The following is an 18,039-nucleotide window of genomic DNA, read 5'->3' on the forward strand; positions in this document are numbered from 1 at the left end:
TAGTTTGCATCTTTTAATGGTGAATGTGCGCATGTTCACACAAAGCCTTGGAACAAACATCCGGATGGACACTATAGGATTAACATTTGACGTGGCGTCTGACTACGTTAAAAGCACGTTGTTTTACTTGGTTAAACATTTGAAAATATGTACTTGACAAAACTGTTACATCAGAGAACAAAAATCAACCTATTAGTTGAACTACATTATTCAATACAAACCATGGCGAGCTATTTGGTAAATACTAGGGCTGTCAAACGATCAAAATTTTTAATCGAGTTAATTACAGCTTAAAAATTAATTCATCGTAATTAATCACAATTAATCGCAATTCAAACCATCTATAAAATATGCCATATTTTTCTGTAAATTATTGTTGGAATAGAAAGATAAGACACAAGATGGATACTGTATATACATTCAACATACGCAAGGGCGTAGGTTTGCATGGGGACGGTAGGGACATAACACTACTAACTTTTTAGGATGATCAAATTGTCCCCACCAACTTTTAGACAATCTTATTTGCATTATATAATGACTTCAATTATATAGGTCATTTAGATTGTCATATGCCGTAAGGATAGAATTGACCGTACCATTATTAAGTGAATTATATTCATTATGTTCAGACTTACATTTGCCCCTTTTCACTTTCTGAATGTGCCAGTCCATTTTTTCCCCTCAAACGCATGTTTGGTCAGTTACTTATACAACATGTTGACAACATGCCGCCTCCTCCGCCCCCTTCAAAGAGGAGGGATATTAGATGTTTTTTTTTTTTTAGCCGGCAGCCACTGTAAGTAATGTAAAAAGACGTCAATGTTGTGGAGGTTGGGAACACACCACAAATTTTGCTACTGAAAATCCGACCTGCATCAGAGTTAGCTTAACATTAAATTGTGTGAATGTGCTAACCTGAAAAACTCGAGTGGGAAGCTGCTTAGAGAGAAGTGTCCTCCTCTATGTGTTTTCGCCTTAAACTGTGAGAAATGTAGTGAACCAAGGTTAACTCACTTCTCCCCAATCGTCATTTTTGTTTTATTTACGTGGGCTGAAAACAGCCCAAAGGGGCTTTCATTTTCTGTTGAATTTGGCTGTGCTTGTAAACAAAAGCAGTCATGTTTTATCTGAATGAAGGCTCCATTTTTATTTATTTTCGTTATTCCCTGACTAAAAAGTTTTTTCAGTTATATTTAATTAATTTATTTAGACGGACAATGTTGAATGGTCTTAAGACAAATGTTTATTTTTGTGCATTCTTGGATAGATAACAGGTTATTAACAAGTTTGTATTTATTGTGTATGTTAATGTAATTTAAGTTATGTTCAAATATTGCCATTTAAATTTGCTCATAAAATACAGACATTTATGTTTTCAAATTTTTCTTTAGTAGTTTTTGAAAACAAAGGTTTGAATCGAACGGTTTATCACCTGAACCAATACATATGAAAGTTAGCATAAGTCAATACAGAATTATTTTGCATTGATCATTTAGCCTATCAATTAATCAGGTTGATATTCGTGAGAAATGTAGCCCTGACCCCCATTCACCCAATCAGTTTGGTCTTATTAATGTCCTGTCCCCAGCAAAAAGTGTACATGCAGATTATGCTGTTATATCGTCCCTACCAATGTTGAGAGCAAACCTACGCCCTTGAACAAACAGTACATAAGTACTGTATTTGTTTATTATAACAATAAATCAACAAGATGGCATTAACATTATTAACATTCTGTTAAAGCGATCCATGGATAGAAAGACTTGTAGTTCTTAAAAGATAAATGTTAGTACAAGTTAGAGAAATTTTATATTAAACCCCCTCTTAATGTTTTCGTTTCAATAAAATTTGTAAAATTTTCAATCAAAAAATAAACTAGTAGCCCGCCATTGTTGATGTCAATAATTACACAATGCTCATGGGTGCGTAAGCCCATAAAATCAGTCGCACCCAAGCGCCAGCAGAGGGCGACAAAACTCCCAAAAACACAAGTAACAAGTTGGCATTGCACTGTGCTGTCATTTTAATCTGTTTGAGCGGGGCATGTGCATTAATTGCGTCAAATATTTTAACGTGATTAATTTTAAAAAATTAATTACCGCCCGTTAACGCAATAATTTTGACAGCCCTAGTAAATACATTTTTAAAAAAGCCAAACCTATGAGCTTGAGTTGTTTTTTCTTACTTTTCCAGCTGTCCTGAACGCATTTTTACACCAGAGAAGTTCATTCGTGCGTTCAGTGATTGACTACTACTTTATTAGCTACAATTAATCAAATATGTTCCAGTTTCATCTTAAGTAACACATCACTTCCCTTTCTGCCATCTTATGACACTGACAACACATCTTTATGAAGCAACATTACATAAACCACCAAATTGACATCGAATTGACCACTTTCATCACCGCCAGCTAGCTAACTTGTCGCCTGCCGTTGACAGAGATAGACGTCCAATCCGTTTGGACTAGACGACTTGGACGATGAACCACTTCACTGCTATTCATGGGGAACCATTTAAATTATATTTCTATCGCTGTCAATGGAGTAGATGAATTAATTGAAAAAACAGTTTGCAAGAGGACAATGATTTACAAAAATATTCCCTAAGAAAAAAAAGGTTAAAATTCTATTTTGGGAAAAAAAAATTTCTAGCATAAAGAAAATTGAATACTTACATATATTACATACCTAAAAGATTGGCTGTTAACTTTTGTTTGTAAGTCTGTGTGAATTATGTGAATAGGATAAGTATCATTTCACAAAGATCCTCCTATAGATAAAATCTAAAAAATTCTCTGCAGCATTTTGTTAGTCATCAAATGAATTTTGTGGCTTTTCTGTAGGAAAATGGCTTTTGGAATAAACTAGCATCAAGTCCTGGTTTAGGGAGTACTGTGGTAGTAAAAACGGTTTAATGATTAGTTTGAAACTCGTTGGCTTAGCTCCAGGCGTTCCTCTTGCGTCGACCACTTTAGGCGAATTTCTATTTGCCGAAGTCGGTCTTTTAGATGGTGGCGTCGGCAAAATCTCGACGGGCGAATCCTTTCTGAAAAACGAAAAAACAAGAACAAGCATTTGAAACTTTGTGTAAAAGTTGTAAAACGCCAGAATTTACATTGTATTGACACTGTACAGCAAAAAGTATGCATAAGTACAATATTTTTTTTTTTTTTAACTAGGAAAATCCTAAATATATTTTTTAAAAAGTACAAGAAAAGATTTTTTTAGAAAAAAAATATTTTCAGTATAAAAAAGGACTATACTTTAATAAGTACATAAAAATTATGTAAAAATAAACATATATATGTGTGTGTGTGTGTTTTAAAAAAAGGAAAATCTCCAAAAATAAAAAAAAAGTACAAGAAAATGTTTTTTCCCCTCAGAAAAAAAGATTCAAATAAAAGAATTAAAATGGAAGAATTTATTAATGAATTAGTAAGAACATGAAAATTATATATACTATATCTATTTCATTAAAAAAAAAAAATTGAACAGCCCAAACATAAAAAGAAACATTTTCTACATTTTCTTGTATTTTATAAATTTTTCAGAAATGAAAAATATATTTTCAAGTAAAAGAATTTAAATGAAGAAATTTATTAATACATTAATAAGTACATGAAATTATGTATATATACATTTTTAAAAATGAAAAACCCTAAATAAAAAATATTATAAAAAGTACAATATAGAAATTTTATCATATTTAAAATGTTTATTTATTTATTAAAAAAACATTTTATAAAGGAGGAATTTATTAATACTTTAACGAGTACATCAACCTGTTTTTTAATACATATACCGTAATACAATTAAGTGGAAAATACAACTTAAAAACGGAAAATCCATTTTTTCCCCCCTTTTTTTAAAGGTTAAACATCAAATGAATAGAAAAAATATTGAAAATTATCTAAAAATATAAAGTTTCAATACAGAATTTTTAAAGTTAGAGAAAACATGTTTGACAAAATATTTTAAAAATGTATTAAAATTAGGGCTGCCAAACGATTAAAATTTTTAATCGAGTTAATTACAGCTTAAAAATTAATTAATCGTAATTAATCGCAATTAATCGCAATTCAAACCATCTATAAAATATGCCATACTTTTCTGTGAATTATATATATATTCTGTAAAATAAATTGTTGGAATGGAAAGATAAGACACTAGATGGATATATACATTCAACATACCGTACATAAGGACTGTAGTAGGCATTTCACTCCACTGTCATTTAAATCTGTCTATGCTGTCCTCACTCCGAAGCGTCTACTTTTTCCAAAACTAGACAGCTAGTGAACGACGCCTTAATAATCAGACTTTTTCCTTTTTCATCTGATTTATTAATAAAATGGCCTCAAACCATTGTCCTCTTTAGACCGTCTTAAAACAACCCAAAAAAAAGTACACAAGCATTGCATTAGCAACAACGTTAGCTTAGCACGCTGTACAGGTTAACTAAACATAAACAAAAAGCGTCTCCTACAAAAAAATATAACATTTCGCTTACTAACATAATATGTACATTCTTTACAACAACCATACTTACGGACAAATCTTGTCCAAGGATCATATAAGCACAACAGAGACGTCTTGCAGCCATCATGAACTGGCAAGAAATCAATAAACCATGTCGCAAAGCGACCACAAGAGTTCGCTGTTAGACAGCACAAAACGCCTTGCTGTAAAGCTTACCAAAAGGCAGAATACTGTCTGAGCGGGACATGTGCGTTAATTGCGTCAAATATTTTAACGTGATTAATTTAAAAAATTAATTACCGCGCGTTAACGCGTTAATTTTGACAGCCCTAATTAAAATGTACAGTGCCTTGCAAAAGTATTCGGCCCCCTTGAATCTTGCAACCTTTCGCCACATTTCAGGCTTCAAACATAAAGATATGAAATTTAATTTTTTTGTCAAGAATCAACAACAAGTGGGACACAATCGTGAAGTGGAACAACATTTTTTGGATTATTTAAACTTTTTTAAAAAATAAAAAACTGAAAATTGGGGCGTGCAATATTATTCGGCCCCTTTACTTTCAGTGCAGCAAACTCACTCCAGAAGTTCAGTGAGGATCTCTGAATGATCCACTGTTGTCCTAAATGACCGATGATGATAAATAGAATCCACCTGTGTGTAATCAAGTCTCCGTATAAATGCACCTGCTCTGTGATAGTCTCAGGGTTCTGTTTAAAGTGCAGAGAACATTATGAAAACCAAGGAACACACCAGGCAGGTCCGAGATACTGTTGTGGAGAAGTTTAAAGCCGGATTTGGATACAAAAAGATTTCCCAAGCTTTAAACATCTCAAGGAGCACTGTGCAAGCCATCATATTGAAATGGAAGGAGCATCAGACCACTGCAAATCTACCAAGACCCGGCCGTCCTTCCAAACTTTCTTCTCAAACAAGGAGAAAACTGATCAGAGATGCAGCCAAGAGGCCCATGATCACTCTGGATGAACTGCAGAGATCTACAGCTGAGGTGGGAGAGTCTGTCCATAGGACAACAATCAGTCGTACACTGCACAAATCTGGCCTTTATGGAAGAGTGGCAAGAAGAAAGCCATTTCTCAAAGATATCCATAAAAAGTCTTGTTTAAAGTTTGCCACAAGCCACCTGGGAGACACACCAAACATGTGGAAGAAGGTGCTCTGGTCAGATGAAACCAAAATTGAACTTTTTGTCCACAATGCAAAACGATATGTTTGGCATAAAAGCAACACAGCTCATTACCCTGAACACACCATCCCCACTGTCAAACATGGTGGTGGCAGCATCATGGTTTGGGTCTGCTTTTCTTCAGCAGGGACAGGGAAGATGGTTAAAATTGACGGGAAGATGGATGCAGCCAAATACAGGAACATTCTGGAAGAAAACCTGTTGGTATCTGCACAAGACCTGAGACTGGGACGGAGATTTATCTTCCAACAGGACAATGATCCAAAACATAAAGCCAAATCTACAATGGAATGGTTATAAAATAAATGTATCCAGGTGTTAGAATGGCCAAGTCAAAGTCCAGACCTGAATCCAATCGAGAATCTGTGGAAAGAGCTGGAGACTGCTGTTCACAAACACTCTCCATCCAACCTCACTGAGCTCGAGCTGTTTTGCAAGGAAGAATGGGCAAGAATGTCAGTCTCTCGATGTGCAAAACTGATAGAAACATACCCCAAGCGACTTGCAGCTGTAATTGGAGCGAAAGGTGGCGCTACAAAGTATTAACGCAAGGGGGCCGAATAATATTGCACGCCCCACTTTTCAGTTTTTTATTTGTTAAAAAAGTTTAAATTATCCAATAAATGTTGTTCCACTTCACGATTGTGTTCCACTTGTTGTTGATTCTTGACAAAAAAATTAAATTTCATATCTTTATGTTTGAAGCCTGAAATGTGGCGAAAAGTTGCAAGATTCAAGGGGGCCGAATACTTTTGCAAGGCACTGTATGTTTTTTTAATTTTTACTTAATTGTCTATATTTACTTTACATATATTTATTTTATATTTTTGTATACATATATTATTCATATTATATATTTTTCATTATATTATATACTTTTCATCTTTTTAGGAATTCTTACCTGTAAATTTCAATGGAATTTTTCTATATTCAGTATTTTTTTATGTTTTCGTGTATTCCTCCAATGCATAAATGTATATTTTTCATAAGTAAATTCAGGCGTCGAGGGGTTAAAACCCAAATCCCGGCTTGAAACCTTGAAGCAAAAGTGCACATATTATTGTGTGTAAAACCTTTGAAAGCCGCGTGGGACATAAAAGCGAGTGGAGGTCTACTAAGGAATCGAATTTCCTGACAGAAGCGGCAGTAAATTCCGCAGCTAACAAAAGTGGTTTTGTTGGACGGCGTCCGAGATAAAAGCAGACGAGGAGGAGGACGTGAAGGCTGTTATCTGGAGGTCAAGTCAGACCGTGAATGATAGAGGTCCAATCCTAGTTCTGCTGTGAATTGAAATGAGTTTATCACGAGGAGGCGTCCGATCTGTTTGAAGTGGGAGGTGTGGCAGCGAATTAACATCCTTCGTCCGCTTCAAACGGATTGGACGTCTATCGCTGTCAATATTGAGGAAGTTAAGAAGTGTCTGACAAAGCTATGATAGAATTACTTTACATTTAAGTGAGTATACAGTCATTTAGTATTTACGTAAGCATATTGCTGCAACCCATACAAAAATGATAGCTTTTACATTATAGTTACTATGATTTCACATGATAAATATCACGTTTTTACATGATAATTATTGTTTTATACATGATAGTATAACTTATTGAGTTGATGGTTATCACGTTTTTCCTTGATAATTATCACGGTTTTGCTGGATAGTATTATGTTTTTACATAATTATCACATTTTACATGGTAACACTTTTTTTAGATCATAGTTATCACATTTTTACATGACAAATATCACGTTTTTACATGAAAGTATCACGTTTTTACTCGGGCTGTCAAAATTAGCGTGTTAACGGGCGCTAATTAATTTTTTCAATTAATCACGTTAAAATATTTGATGCAATTAATGCACATGCCCCACTGAAACAGATTAAAATGACAGCACAGTGCAATGCCAACTTGTTACTTGTGTTTTTGGGAGTTTTGTCACCCTCTGCTGGCGCTTGGGTGCGACTGATTTTATGGGTTCAGCACCATGAGAATTGTGTAATTATTGACATCAACAATGGCGAGCTACTAGTTTATTTTTTGATTGAAAATTTTACAAATTTTATTAAAACAAAAACATTAACACAATATAAAATGTCTATAACTTGTACTAACATTTATCTTTGAAGAACTACAAGTCTTTCTATCCATGGATCGCTTTAACAGAATGTTAATGTTAATGCCATCTTGTTGATTTATTGTTATAATAAACAAATACAGTACTTATGTACAGTATGTTGAATGTATATATCAGTCTTGTGTCTTATCTTTCCATTCCATCAATAATTTACAGAAAAATATGGCATATTTTATAGATGGTTTGAATTGCGATTAATTACGATTAATTAATTTTTAAGCTGTGATTAACTCGATTAAAAATTTTAATCGTTTGACAGCCCTAGTTTTTACATGATAAATATGACGTTTTTGCATGATTGTTATCACATTTGTACATGATAGGTATGTTTTCACGAAGTTATTAATATTCTTACATGGTAATTATCACGTTTTTACATGATAGTTATCACGTTTTTGCATGGTAATTATCACATTTTTGCATGATAATTATCACATTATATGATAATTATCACATTTTACATGATGGTAACACTTTATTTTATAGTTTGATATGTTTTTATATAGTAAATGTGTTTTCCATGAAAGTTATCTTTTTACATGATAAATATCACGTTTTTTTAGATGATGATCATCACGATTTTACATTATAGTAAAACATTTTTACATGATATTTGTCATGTTTTTACATGACAGTATCTCATTTTTACATGAGTTATGTTTTTACATGATACTAACATGTTTTTACATGATAGTTATGTTTTTACATGATAAATATCACATTTATACATGATAATTATCACATTTTTACTTGATTGTATTACTTTTTTACATGATGGTAAAATGTTTTTAGATGATAGTTATCACGTTTTTACATGATAATTACATATAAGATTTTGACAACAAACGCCAAGACACAATTAACTGTTGTCAGGGCCGGCCCTGGGTAACTAAGTGACCCAGGCAAAGGTTTAGTTGGGCGCCCCATCCCCACCAAAATGACAATTGATATACGGCGGAAAGCACAGACAAGGCTGAAAAAGCAGTTTCTGGTCTCTCACCCCTCTTTGAAATAAACTGCCGTATTTTAAACCAAAAGAACTGTTGTGTTTGATAGAACAATATGTCTATATGCTGCCATAGCAGATTCATGGCGCATTAAGCCCCCAAACTATTTTTAATCTGTCCGTTTTACAATGGAAACCCCCGTTTACAGACGTCGCGCAACCGCTTTTGTTTCAACCTAGCCATAAAGAGAAAGTAAGTAATCGTATTTATTATTTGAAATGTCTGACATTTTTAGCTTAGAATCATCAATTGATGTCTAATATTTAGTTAAAAAAAATATATATTCACTAACATATTTTCAACTAAACAAATTACGTCACAATGAAAAAATTGACGTCTAAATAAGTCACTAATATCTACCTTATAACTATCGCTTAATTGTGTTTTTGTCGTTACTGTCACATTTTCCCCAATATTTTAGATGACAAATAATTGACCCAAACAAAGAAAAAAAAAAAATTTAATCTCGCCCACTCCATGGTGTCTGCGAATTCTGCATCGCGACCCCGTTATATTACCATGTTTCACCCATAAATCCGCAAAAATCCGGTTGTAGAGAACCTTTTCTAGCGAACCTACTGCTTTAAGATGGCGTCTGTTTACTAACGCCAGTGAGTCGATCATTTCGCATCTAATTATATATGGCGGAAAACACTCAGGTGACTTGAAGTTCTGCTAAGAGACCCCCAATTTGTCCAAATTTCAAAATTGTCCGATTTGCACGTGTGATACATCATTGGAAAGCTTAAAATCTCCAGAAATTTTTTGAAGAGGATGGCATTTAAAAAAAAAAAAAAAAAAAAAAAAATTTAAACAGCAAAACCCTAACTGCAGGCGAGAGCACGCGAGAGCAGACTTAAAGACGCCTCGATTTTAACGAGATATTATCGCGTACTTACCTTGTTTCGATCCATAAACTCCATGTAGCATGTATCCCCGAGTGTCGAGACACAGCTCTGAATGGCCACAGCCAGATTTTTTGGGGATTTTATGGGTGAAACATGGTGATATAACAAGGGTCGCGATGCAGAGATCGCAGACATGAACGAGTGGTTGAGATTTTCTTTTTGATTTGATAGTTACGCTTGTCATGCCATGTCATTTCCTGTTTTATTTTGAAAGCTTCACCCTCCTCGCGTCTGCGTACTTGCCCTTCCTCTGGTCACCTAATCACCTATTTTTTCCACCTGTTCCCCATTACCCCCTGTGTATATACATTGCCTTAGTTTCCCTTGTCTTGTGCAGAAGTGTCTTTCATCTAAGGTCAGTCACGTCAGCCTCTCGCCATAGCTATCATAGTTATTCTGTACATTATCCTCCATTTGGAGTGCTTTGTGTTTGTAACTTTTGATCCTAGCCAGCTTGAATTTTTCCTCCTTTTGGAGCGCTTTATGTTTTTGCCTTACCTCCCGTTTGGAGCGCTTTGTGTTTGAAACCTTATTTTGTTTCTAGTCGTCCTGACTCATTCCTCCGTTGGAGCGCTTTTTGTTTGTACTTTTTCTCATCCCCGCATGTCAGCGGAAGAACCTGTGTTTTCAAAATAAAGTTTTGCCTGAACCTCCGCAGCTGAGTCCACCTCGTCGTCCTGGTCTGACAACCCTTTTAAACGTTATTTTTAAATTTTTCTTTGTTTGGATCGATTATTTATCATCTAACATACCGGGGAAAATGTGACAGTAACAAAAAAAAATACAATTAAGCGATAGTTGTGAGGTTACAGATGCCATATTTTTCATTGTGACGTCATTTGTTAAAAAGTTTAAAATAAGCGAGTGAATAATTTTTAAGTCGTTTTCTTTTTTTAAACCAAATATTAGTCATCAATTAATGATTCTAAGCTAAAAATGAGAGACATCTTGAATAATAAAAAGAAATGCTTACATTCTTTTTATGGTTAGGTTGAAACAAAAGCGGTTGCGCGACGTCTGTAAACGGGGGTTTTCAGGGTAAAACGGACAAATTAAAAATAGTTCGGGGGCTTAATGTGCCATGAATCTGCTATGGCAGCATATAGACATATTGTTCTATCAAACAACAATTGTTTTGGCTTAAAACACTACAGTTTCTTTTAAAAAGGAGTGCATGAGCAGAAACTGCTTTTTCCAATTTTGTCAGTGTTTCCCGCCATATACATATGATATCTACTTTAGGGTCATTTTGGCGTAGTTTGTAGGCTATCGGTTTGGATATTATTGGAGCCACCTAACATTGCGTTTGCAACAGCGTCACAACTCCCTTCCCTCATCCCCACTCCCGCTGTGCTCTCTCATCTCCGTCAGTCCTTGTCTCTTACAGACTTTTCTCGCGTCATTCAACCAACGTAGTTATGCATTGTAACGCACGCCTTTACATCCTCAGTAATGGTAATGGTGTTGCCAAGCTGAGAAAAAGAATTAATTAGATTACTCACTAGTGAAAAAAATAACGCCGTTAGTAACGCTGTCATACTCTAACGCCGTTATTAACAACACTGATCATGACAGACAGTAATGACACTGTCATAAACTGATTTGTGAGAAGTGAAATGACAATTAATGGCATCTTAATGAAAGGTTTAAATGTTTCCTCTCATAAGTTTGGACTTAAGATATCTCAAACGATGTCAATTTAGCATCAAGGTTGACATAATTTGTATGTCAATTTGTCATGACGGAAACAGTGTCATCATTGCATCAAAAGTGACACAATCATTATGTCAAGTTGTGATGACAGAAACAATTGCATCAAAAGTGACATCATTCATGTCAAGTTGTCATGACACCAGTTGTCATGACAGTGGCACCAAAAGTGACATCATTTGCCGGATGGCACTTCATTAGCATTCATGAATGCTCATGAAAGTGTCATGTCATCATTATGATGGTCTTTATGACAGTTTTATGAACCCACTGTCAAATAAACCATACTTTCTCGTTGTGGGAATGCTTTACAAAGCATGCACGACCGGCAGCGACTGCGCCTCCCAACCCAAGAGTGGACGTCTAGCACCGTCAATGGCGCTCAAATGTTCACATGTTTCCAATTAGGGTTTGGTCAACAGTGAAGAAGGAGGCGGAGCCTACACAGCGAGGCGGGTGGGGAGACCTTGTCTGTTTTGCTCATAACGGGGATTTAGCTGAAAATCTCCAGAATGGAGCTTTGTGTGAGAACAAGAGCGCTGCGGACATCTGGTCGCCATGGCAACCGGCCCTCCCGGCAACGCACGGCGTACACACAGTCCACTCGGCTTTTCTTGTCTTGTCTGGAAAACCGGACTGGAGAATGTGTTCCTCGAGCAGCGCAAACGGCTTTTTTTTTCCTTTTTATAGCTTTATTGTGTGGGGTCAGCACCAAAAGAGGCGGCACCCTGACGGCGATAAAAGTGAGCTACGACTTGCCCGAATGCCGCCATTCACGGTCAGACAAAGACAATAAAAGCCCAAAGTATTCTAGCCTGACTGCAGAATTCAAGCTTTCATTTATCACGGCAAGTCATCCAGGTCCTGAAGCAGCAAAACGGTTACACACTGTATTTTACGGTGGGTAGGATGTTGGACTACCACCATTCTATGACAACTAATCAATAATCCAATTCATCAGAAACTATTTTTGATCGTCAATGATTAGTGTAGAAAACATTGACGAGTACAGAATTATCCAAATTTTCTTTCTTTTTCTTCTTTCTTTCCTTCTGTCTTTTTTTTGTAAGCCATTGGCTACCTTTGACTGGGCTAGACGTCCAATTTATAGTGGGCAGGGCTTGAATGACTTGTTTTTGAGACTCTTTTAAAAAATTGTTCTTTTTCTTGATTTAAAAAAAAAATGTTTCTTATATATTTTTTTATAGTTTAAATAAAATAAACAGTACATATTTTAATTTCTATTTTTTTTTTTTTTAAGAATTAAAAAAAAAACAGTAAATATTCTGATTTCTGTAATGTAACCAGTAAATAACCTGATCATAATTGATTTTTATAAATTGTTTTTTTTATAGTTTAAACAATAAAAAACATTGTAAATATTTTCATTTTTATTTATTTTCAATTTTTAATTCTGTATATTTTTCTTTACTGATTTTTTTTTAAATCAAAAGAAAAAAAATATTCTGATTTCTCTAATATAAAAAGTAAATAACTTGATCATAATATGAACCGATTGACTCTTTCAAAACCATTGACGATGATAGACGTGCAATCACATGACTCTTCATTCTTCAGGTGGGTTTGTCGCTAGTAGACGTCCAATCCATTTGAAGTAGGAGGGGCTTGAATTAGCATCGCTTTAAAAAATGTCTCTTGATTTATTCATTAATTTTCTTTAATTATTATTATGATTTTTAGTATTTTTATAGTTTAAATAAAAAACAGATAATGTTTTCATTTTTCATTCTTTAATTTTCTTTTATAGTTTAAAATTTCTTTTATAGTTTAAATAAAATTAAAATAGTTAATATTTTCATGTTTTAATTTTTTTTCATAGTGAAAATTTAGAAAACACAGTTAATATTAGTATATAATATAATAATATATAATATAATATTGTCTTTTTATGTTAAATTTTTAAAAATTTTTCTTTTAAAAATAAAAAAAAGCCATAAATAACCTTATTATAATACGAACTGATTTACATTTTCAGTGCCATTGATGATGATAGACGTCCAATCACACGACTTAAAAATTGAATTAAAATTCTTCAAACAAGTTTGTCGCTAGTCGACATCCAATCCATTTGAAGTAGGAGGGGCTTGAATTACGTGTTTTTAGCATTTCTTTAAAAAATGTTCTCTTGATTTATTATTTTTTTATTTTATTTTATTATTGTTATTTTTATTTTTTATAGTTAAGATAGAAAAATATTTTATTCTTTTTTCATAGTTTAATAAATAAAATAAAATAAAACACAGTTAATATTTCCATTTTTTTAATTTTCAATTTTCATAGTTTATTTTTCTAATAATTTTTTTTTTTTTAATCGTAAACAACCTATTATAATATGAACCGATTAACATTTGCAGTGCCATTGACGATGATAGATGTCCAATCACATGGCTTTTTATTCTTCAAATGAGTATGTAGCTACTAGTAGACGTCCAATCATTTTGAAGTAGGAGGGACTTTAAAGCATCTTTAAAAATGTTCTCTTGATAATTTTTTTTTTCAATTATTATTTTTATATTTTATAGTTAAACTAAAATGGAAAACAACCTGAATATATTCATTTAAAAAAAAAAATTCATAGGTAATTTTTTTTTTTTTTTCCAATTTTGACAGTTTATTTTTCTTTACAAAATTAAGAAAAAAAAACACAACAAAAAACGTAAAACCACGATTGCAATATTGACCGGTTAACATTTTCAGTGCCATTGACAATGATAGATGTTCAATTACAGGACTCTTTATAGATTTTTTTTTTAAATGTTGTTTTATTTGTTTTTATTTTCATGGTTTTAATAAAATAACAATTAAAAGACATTAAATATTTTCATGTTTATTTTCGATGTTAAATTCTGTTCATTTTCTTTTATAATTTTTTAAAAATAAAATAAAAAACAAAAGGAGTAAATCTTCAGATTTCTATAAGAATAACCTGATTATAATATGAACCAATTGACTCTTTCAGTGCCATTAACAATGATAGACGTTCGATCACTCTTAAAACATCAATTAAAATTCTTCAAATGTTTTTTTTTTTCACAAGTAGACATCAAAACCATTTGAAGAAGGAAGCGCTGGCAGCGAATCCCCACTGAGTTAATGAGCCAATGATCTGATCAACTTAGTGCAAAAATGATCAGGGTTGAAATAATGGTTTGAAGGTTGTTTTTCTGGGACCATCAAAAGTCCAACTTTATTTTCCTGAGGATGGTTCAGCAAAGCCCTAATCATTGTTTTGCTAAGCTGTGACATGTTTTGCTTCTTGTTGAGTCATCAACTTTAACCGAGTGAGGCCTGCAGTTCTTTGGATGGGCCAGTCCTTTCGTAGATAAAGGCTCTCACTGTGGTTGCGTTCCACACTGATAGGACCTATCTTCCTCAAGTCATTTCTTAATTGAGAACAGGCGTCATACCGGCTTTTGGCAGTTTGCTAGCCACAGACTAATTCGCCGAGCGCAGCTTGAAAACCTCAGTTAAAACTGGCGTGGTGTTTTCTCTTACCAGTTTGTAGTCTTTGTGCAGCTTACTGTACTGGAACATGTTGCATAGGACAGTAGACGCCGCTCTGGAAGCTTTAAGACCTCCGGAGCTAACGAGCACACAAATACGGTGACAAAGCGTGAGAAGCGGCGAGGAGGAAATTCCAAAGCGGCATGAGCGAGAAGCCCGGCAATCAACATTCATTAGCGACGTTTACGGTCGGGTTCCCTTCCCGCCTACCTGTTGTCGTGGGCCGTCTTGATGCCTACCAGCTTGGGTAAGCCGTTGAAGTATGAGATGTCGCGGGCCGCCAGGGAGCTGCAGGTGACCAGGTGATTGAGGGCGCCGCACATGTTGACCACCGTCTCGCTTGACGGCGTCTTCTGAAGGCCGTCCGCGGGCAGCTTGGACACCAGGACGTTCACCATATTCTTGGCTACGTGGGCAAATGGCAGTTGTTGACATGTCAGACTAGAACATTGGTAGAGCCAGCCGGCCCAATAACCATCACCCTTTAATATTTTTTGTATGTTAAAATTTTTTCTTTTTTTTTTTAATTAAGAATTATATTATGATAATTTGACTCAAGCCTGAATGAATTAGGTACATATTTGAGTGATATACTGTAAGTACATGGAAAAGAAATAATTATGTATTTTTTATTATTTTAAACAATGTTTTTTAATACAAAATAATATACTACAAAAAATTAACGTCTTTCCTGCTAAATATAAAATAGTATAACTTGACCCGTTAAGGTCTTGAGGCTTTGTGTGTGTGTGTGTTTTTTTTAACAACAGTTGAATTCAAAGTCCACTCGCAATATCACTCCCAATATAATGTGGAAATAAAAATGAAATTGACAGAACACAAACTTATAATACAATTAGTGAGTATATAATACACAGAATAACAAGAAAACAAATGATCATTTTGAGCAAAAAGTCCCGTATTACTTTTTTTACATGATACAATCATGCAAGTAAAATACCGTACTGGCCCGAATATAAGACGGCCCTGATTATAAGATGACCCCCTCTTTGTCAAGACTCAAGTTTGAAAAAAGACTTTTTGAATACCAAATTATTTTTATACAGAAAATAATTACGGTGCATCCGAAACAAGTGATTATAACAATATATTTGAGAGAAAAAGCATGTTATTTTGTCTCATTCAAATCTTAATATCTGAACATTTCAATATGTAAACTAAAGTGCAATCACATTCGTAAGTGAATGGCTTCGGGTTTTTGAAATGTAAATAAACCAATCTATTGTGATAAAACAACAAAATTGCAATAACTGGATTAACCATTAAAGTGAAGTCTAACTGTAACTGTAGTCTTGAAACAAATCTGAATAAGGAAAAACATTGCAATAAAATAATGCAAACTGGTTAAACTTGAGAGTAGCTGAGATATGTCATGACAGAACATTGCTTCAATGATATCTGGCGCCATCTAGCGTCGTGAATGGGTATAATGTCTAGACCGTGAATATAAGACGACCCCCTCTTTTTCAGTCTTATTTCAATGCAAAAAACACTGTCTTATATTAGGGCCAATACGGTAAGTGACAACTATCGTGTAAAAATGTGATAATTATCATGCCAAAATGAAATAATTTTTGTGTAAAATGTGATACTATCATGTAAAATGTGATAACTATCATGTAAAAAACTGCTAAATATCATGTACAAATGTGATACGTAAACGTAAAAAAAGTTATCATGTAAAAACTAATTGTCGTGTAAAAATGTGATAATTATCGTGTAAGAATGTGATAATCATCATGCAAAAAATAATTATAATACATTTTATTTATAACGCACCTAACATTTGAAAAACAAATCTCAAAGTGCACATTGCCAAAAAAGAAATAACTTTTGTGTAAAATGTGATACTATCATGTAAAAATGTAATTACTCAAGTAAAAACGTGATAACTATCATGTAAAACACTGATAAATATGTACAAATGTCATAACTATTATATAAATAAATGTTGATTATCATGTAAAAACGTGACAGCTACCATGTAAAAATGTGATACTATCATGTAAAATGTGATAATTATCATGCACAAGCGTGATAATTATCGTGTAAAAACGTGATGCTATCATGTAAAAATTAAAAATGTAATAACTCATGTAAAAACATGTTAACTATCATGTAAAAAGCTGATAATAATCATGTAAAAACTTGATACTTATTATGTAAATAAGTGATAATTATCATGTAAAAACGTGACAACTACCATGTATAAATGTGATAACTACTATGTACAAATGCGAAAAACTAACATAAAAAAATTATCATCTAAAAACTAATTATTGTGTAAAACTGTGATAATTATCGTGTAAGAATGTGATAATATCATGTAAAAACCTGAGATTATCATGTACAAAACCTGATAACTATCATGTAAAACAGACATGTCCAAAGTGCGGCCCGGGGGCCAAATGTGGCCCGTGGACAAATTTCATCCGGCCCCCAGCATCTGTCATAAACTCAATTACGTCTGGCCCACACACAGACTTAATAAATTGGTCAGCAGTACTGCTACCAGCATATGAAGTATCTTACACACTAAATGCTGCTCCTCATTTACCCACGAAAAGGCAGCAGCACTCTAAGCAACATTACCCCGTGTGACCCTTTACTTCCAATTTTCTAAAATGGCGCCAATCAACAAAAAAAGTTGACTGCGAAAGGCCGACGCTTCAAGGATAGGTGGAAATTGGACTATGTCTTCACTAGAATACGCAACAACTGTTTCTGCCTCATTCGCAAAGAGACAGTCGCTGTTTTTAAAGAGTTCAATGTGAGGCGATATTACCAAACAAGACACGCTGACATGTAGGACAAGATTACAGGGAAGATCCGTAGCGAGAAATTGAAGCAACTTGAAGCTAGTTTAATTTCACAGCAGCAGTATTTCACAAGAGCCCAAGAGTCGAAAGAGAATGCCACAAAGGTTAGTTGCGAGATTGTTGAAATTATTAATTAAAAAAATAATAAAGCAAATGTGACACACAGAATGGATTGCTAAAATTTGCTTAAATATATGCTTAAATATATTGTTCGACATAAA

General features: G+C 33.9%; 1 protein-coding gene across 1 annotated transcript in view; it reads right to left on the reverse strand.

The window, feature by feature from the left end:
- LOC130917179 (plakophilin-3-like) overlaps positions 1-18,039 on the reverse strand; it is a 64,139-nt gene continuing 46,100 nt past the window's right edge. Inside the window, exons 11-13 of the mRNA XM_057838301.1 lie at positions 15,189-15,384; positions 14,970-15,057; positions 1-3,051 (exon numbers count right to left, since the gene is read on the reverse strand). Of these exons, the coding sequence (XP_057694284.1) occupies positions 3,010-3,051; positions 14,970-15,057; positions 15,189-15,384 (326 nt within the window). The 3' untranslated portion in view covers positions 1-3,009. The remainder of the gene's footprint in view (positions 3,052-14,969; positions 15,058-15,188; positions 15,385-18,039) is intronic.

This window comes from Corythoichthys intestinalis, chromosome 1 (genome assembly GCF_030265065.1).
Source record: "Corythoichthys intestinalis isolate RoL2023-P3 chromosome 1, ASM3026506v1, whole genome shotgun sequence".
NCBI lineage: Eukaryota > Metazoa > Chordata > Actinopteri > Syngnathiformes > Syngnathidae > Corythoichthys > Corythoichthys intestinalis.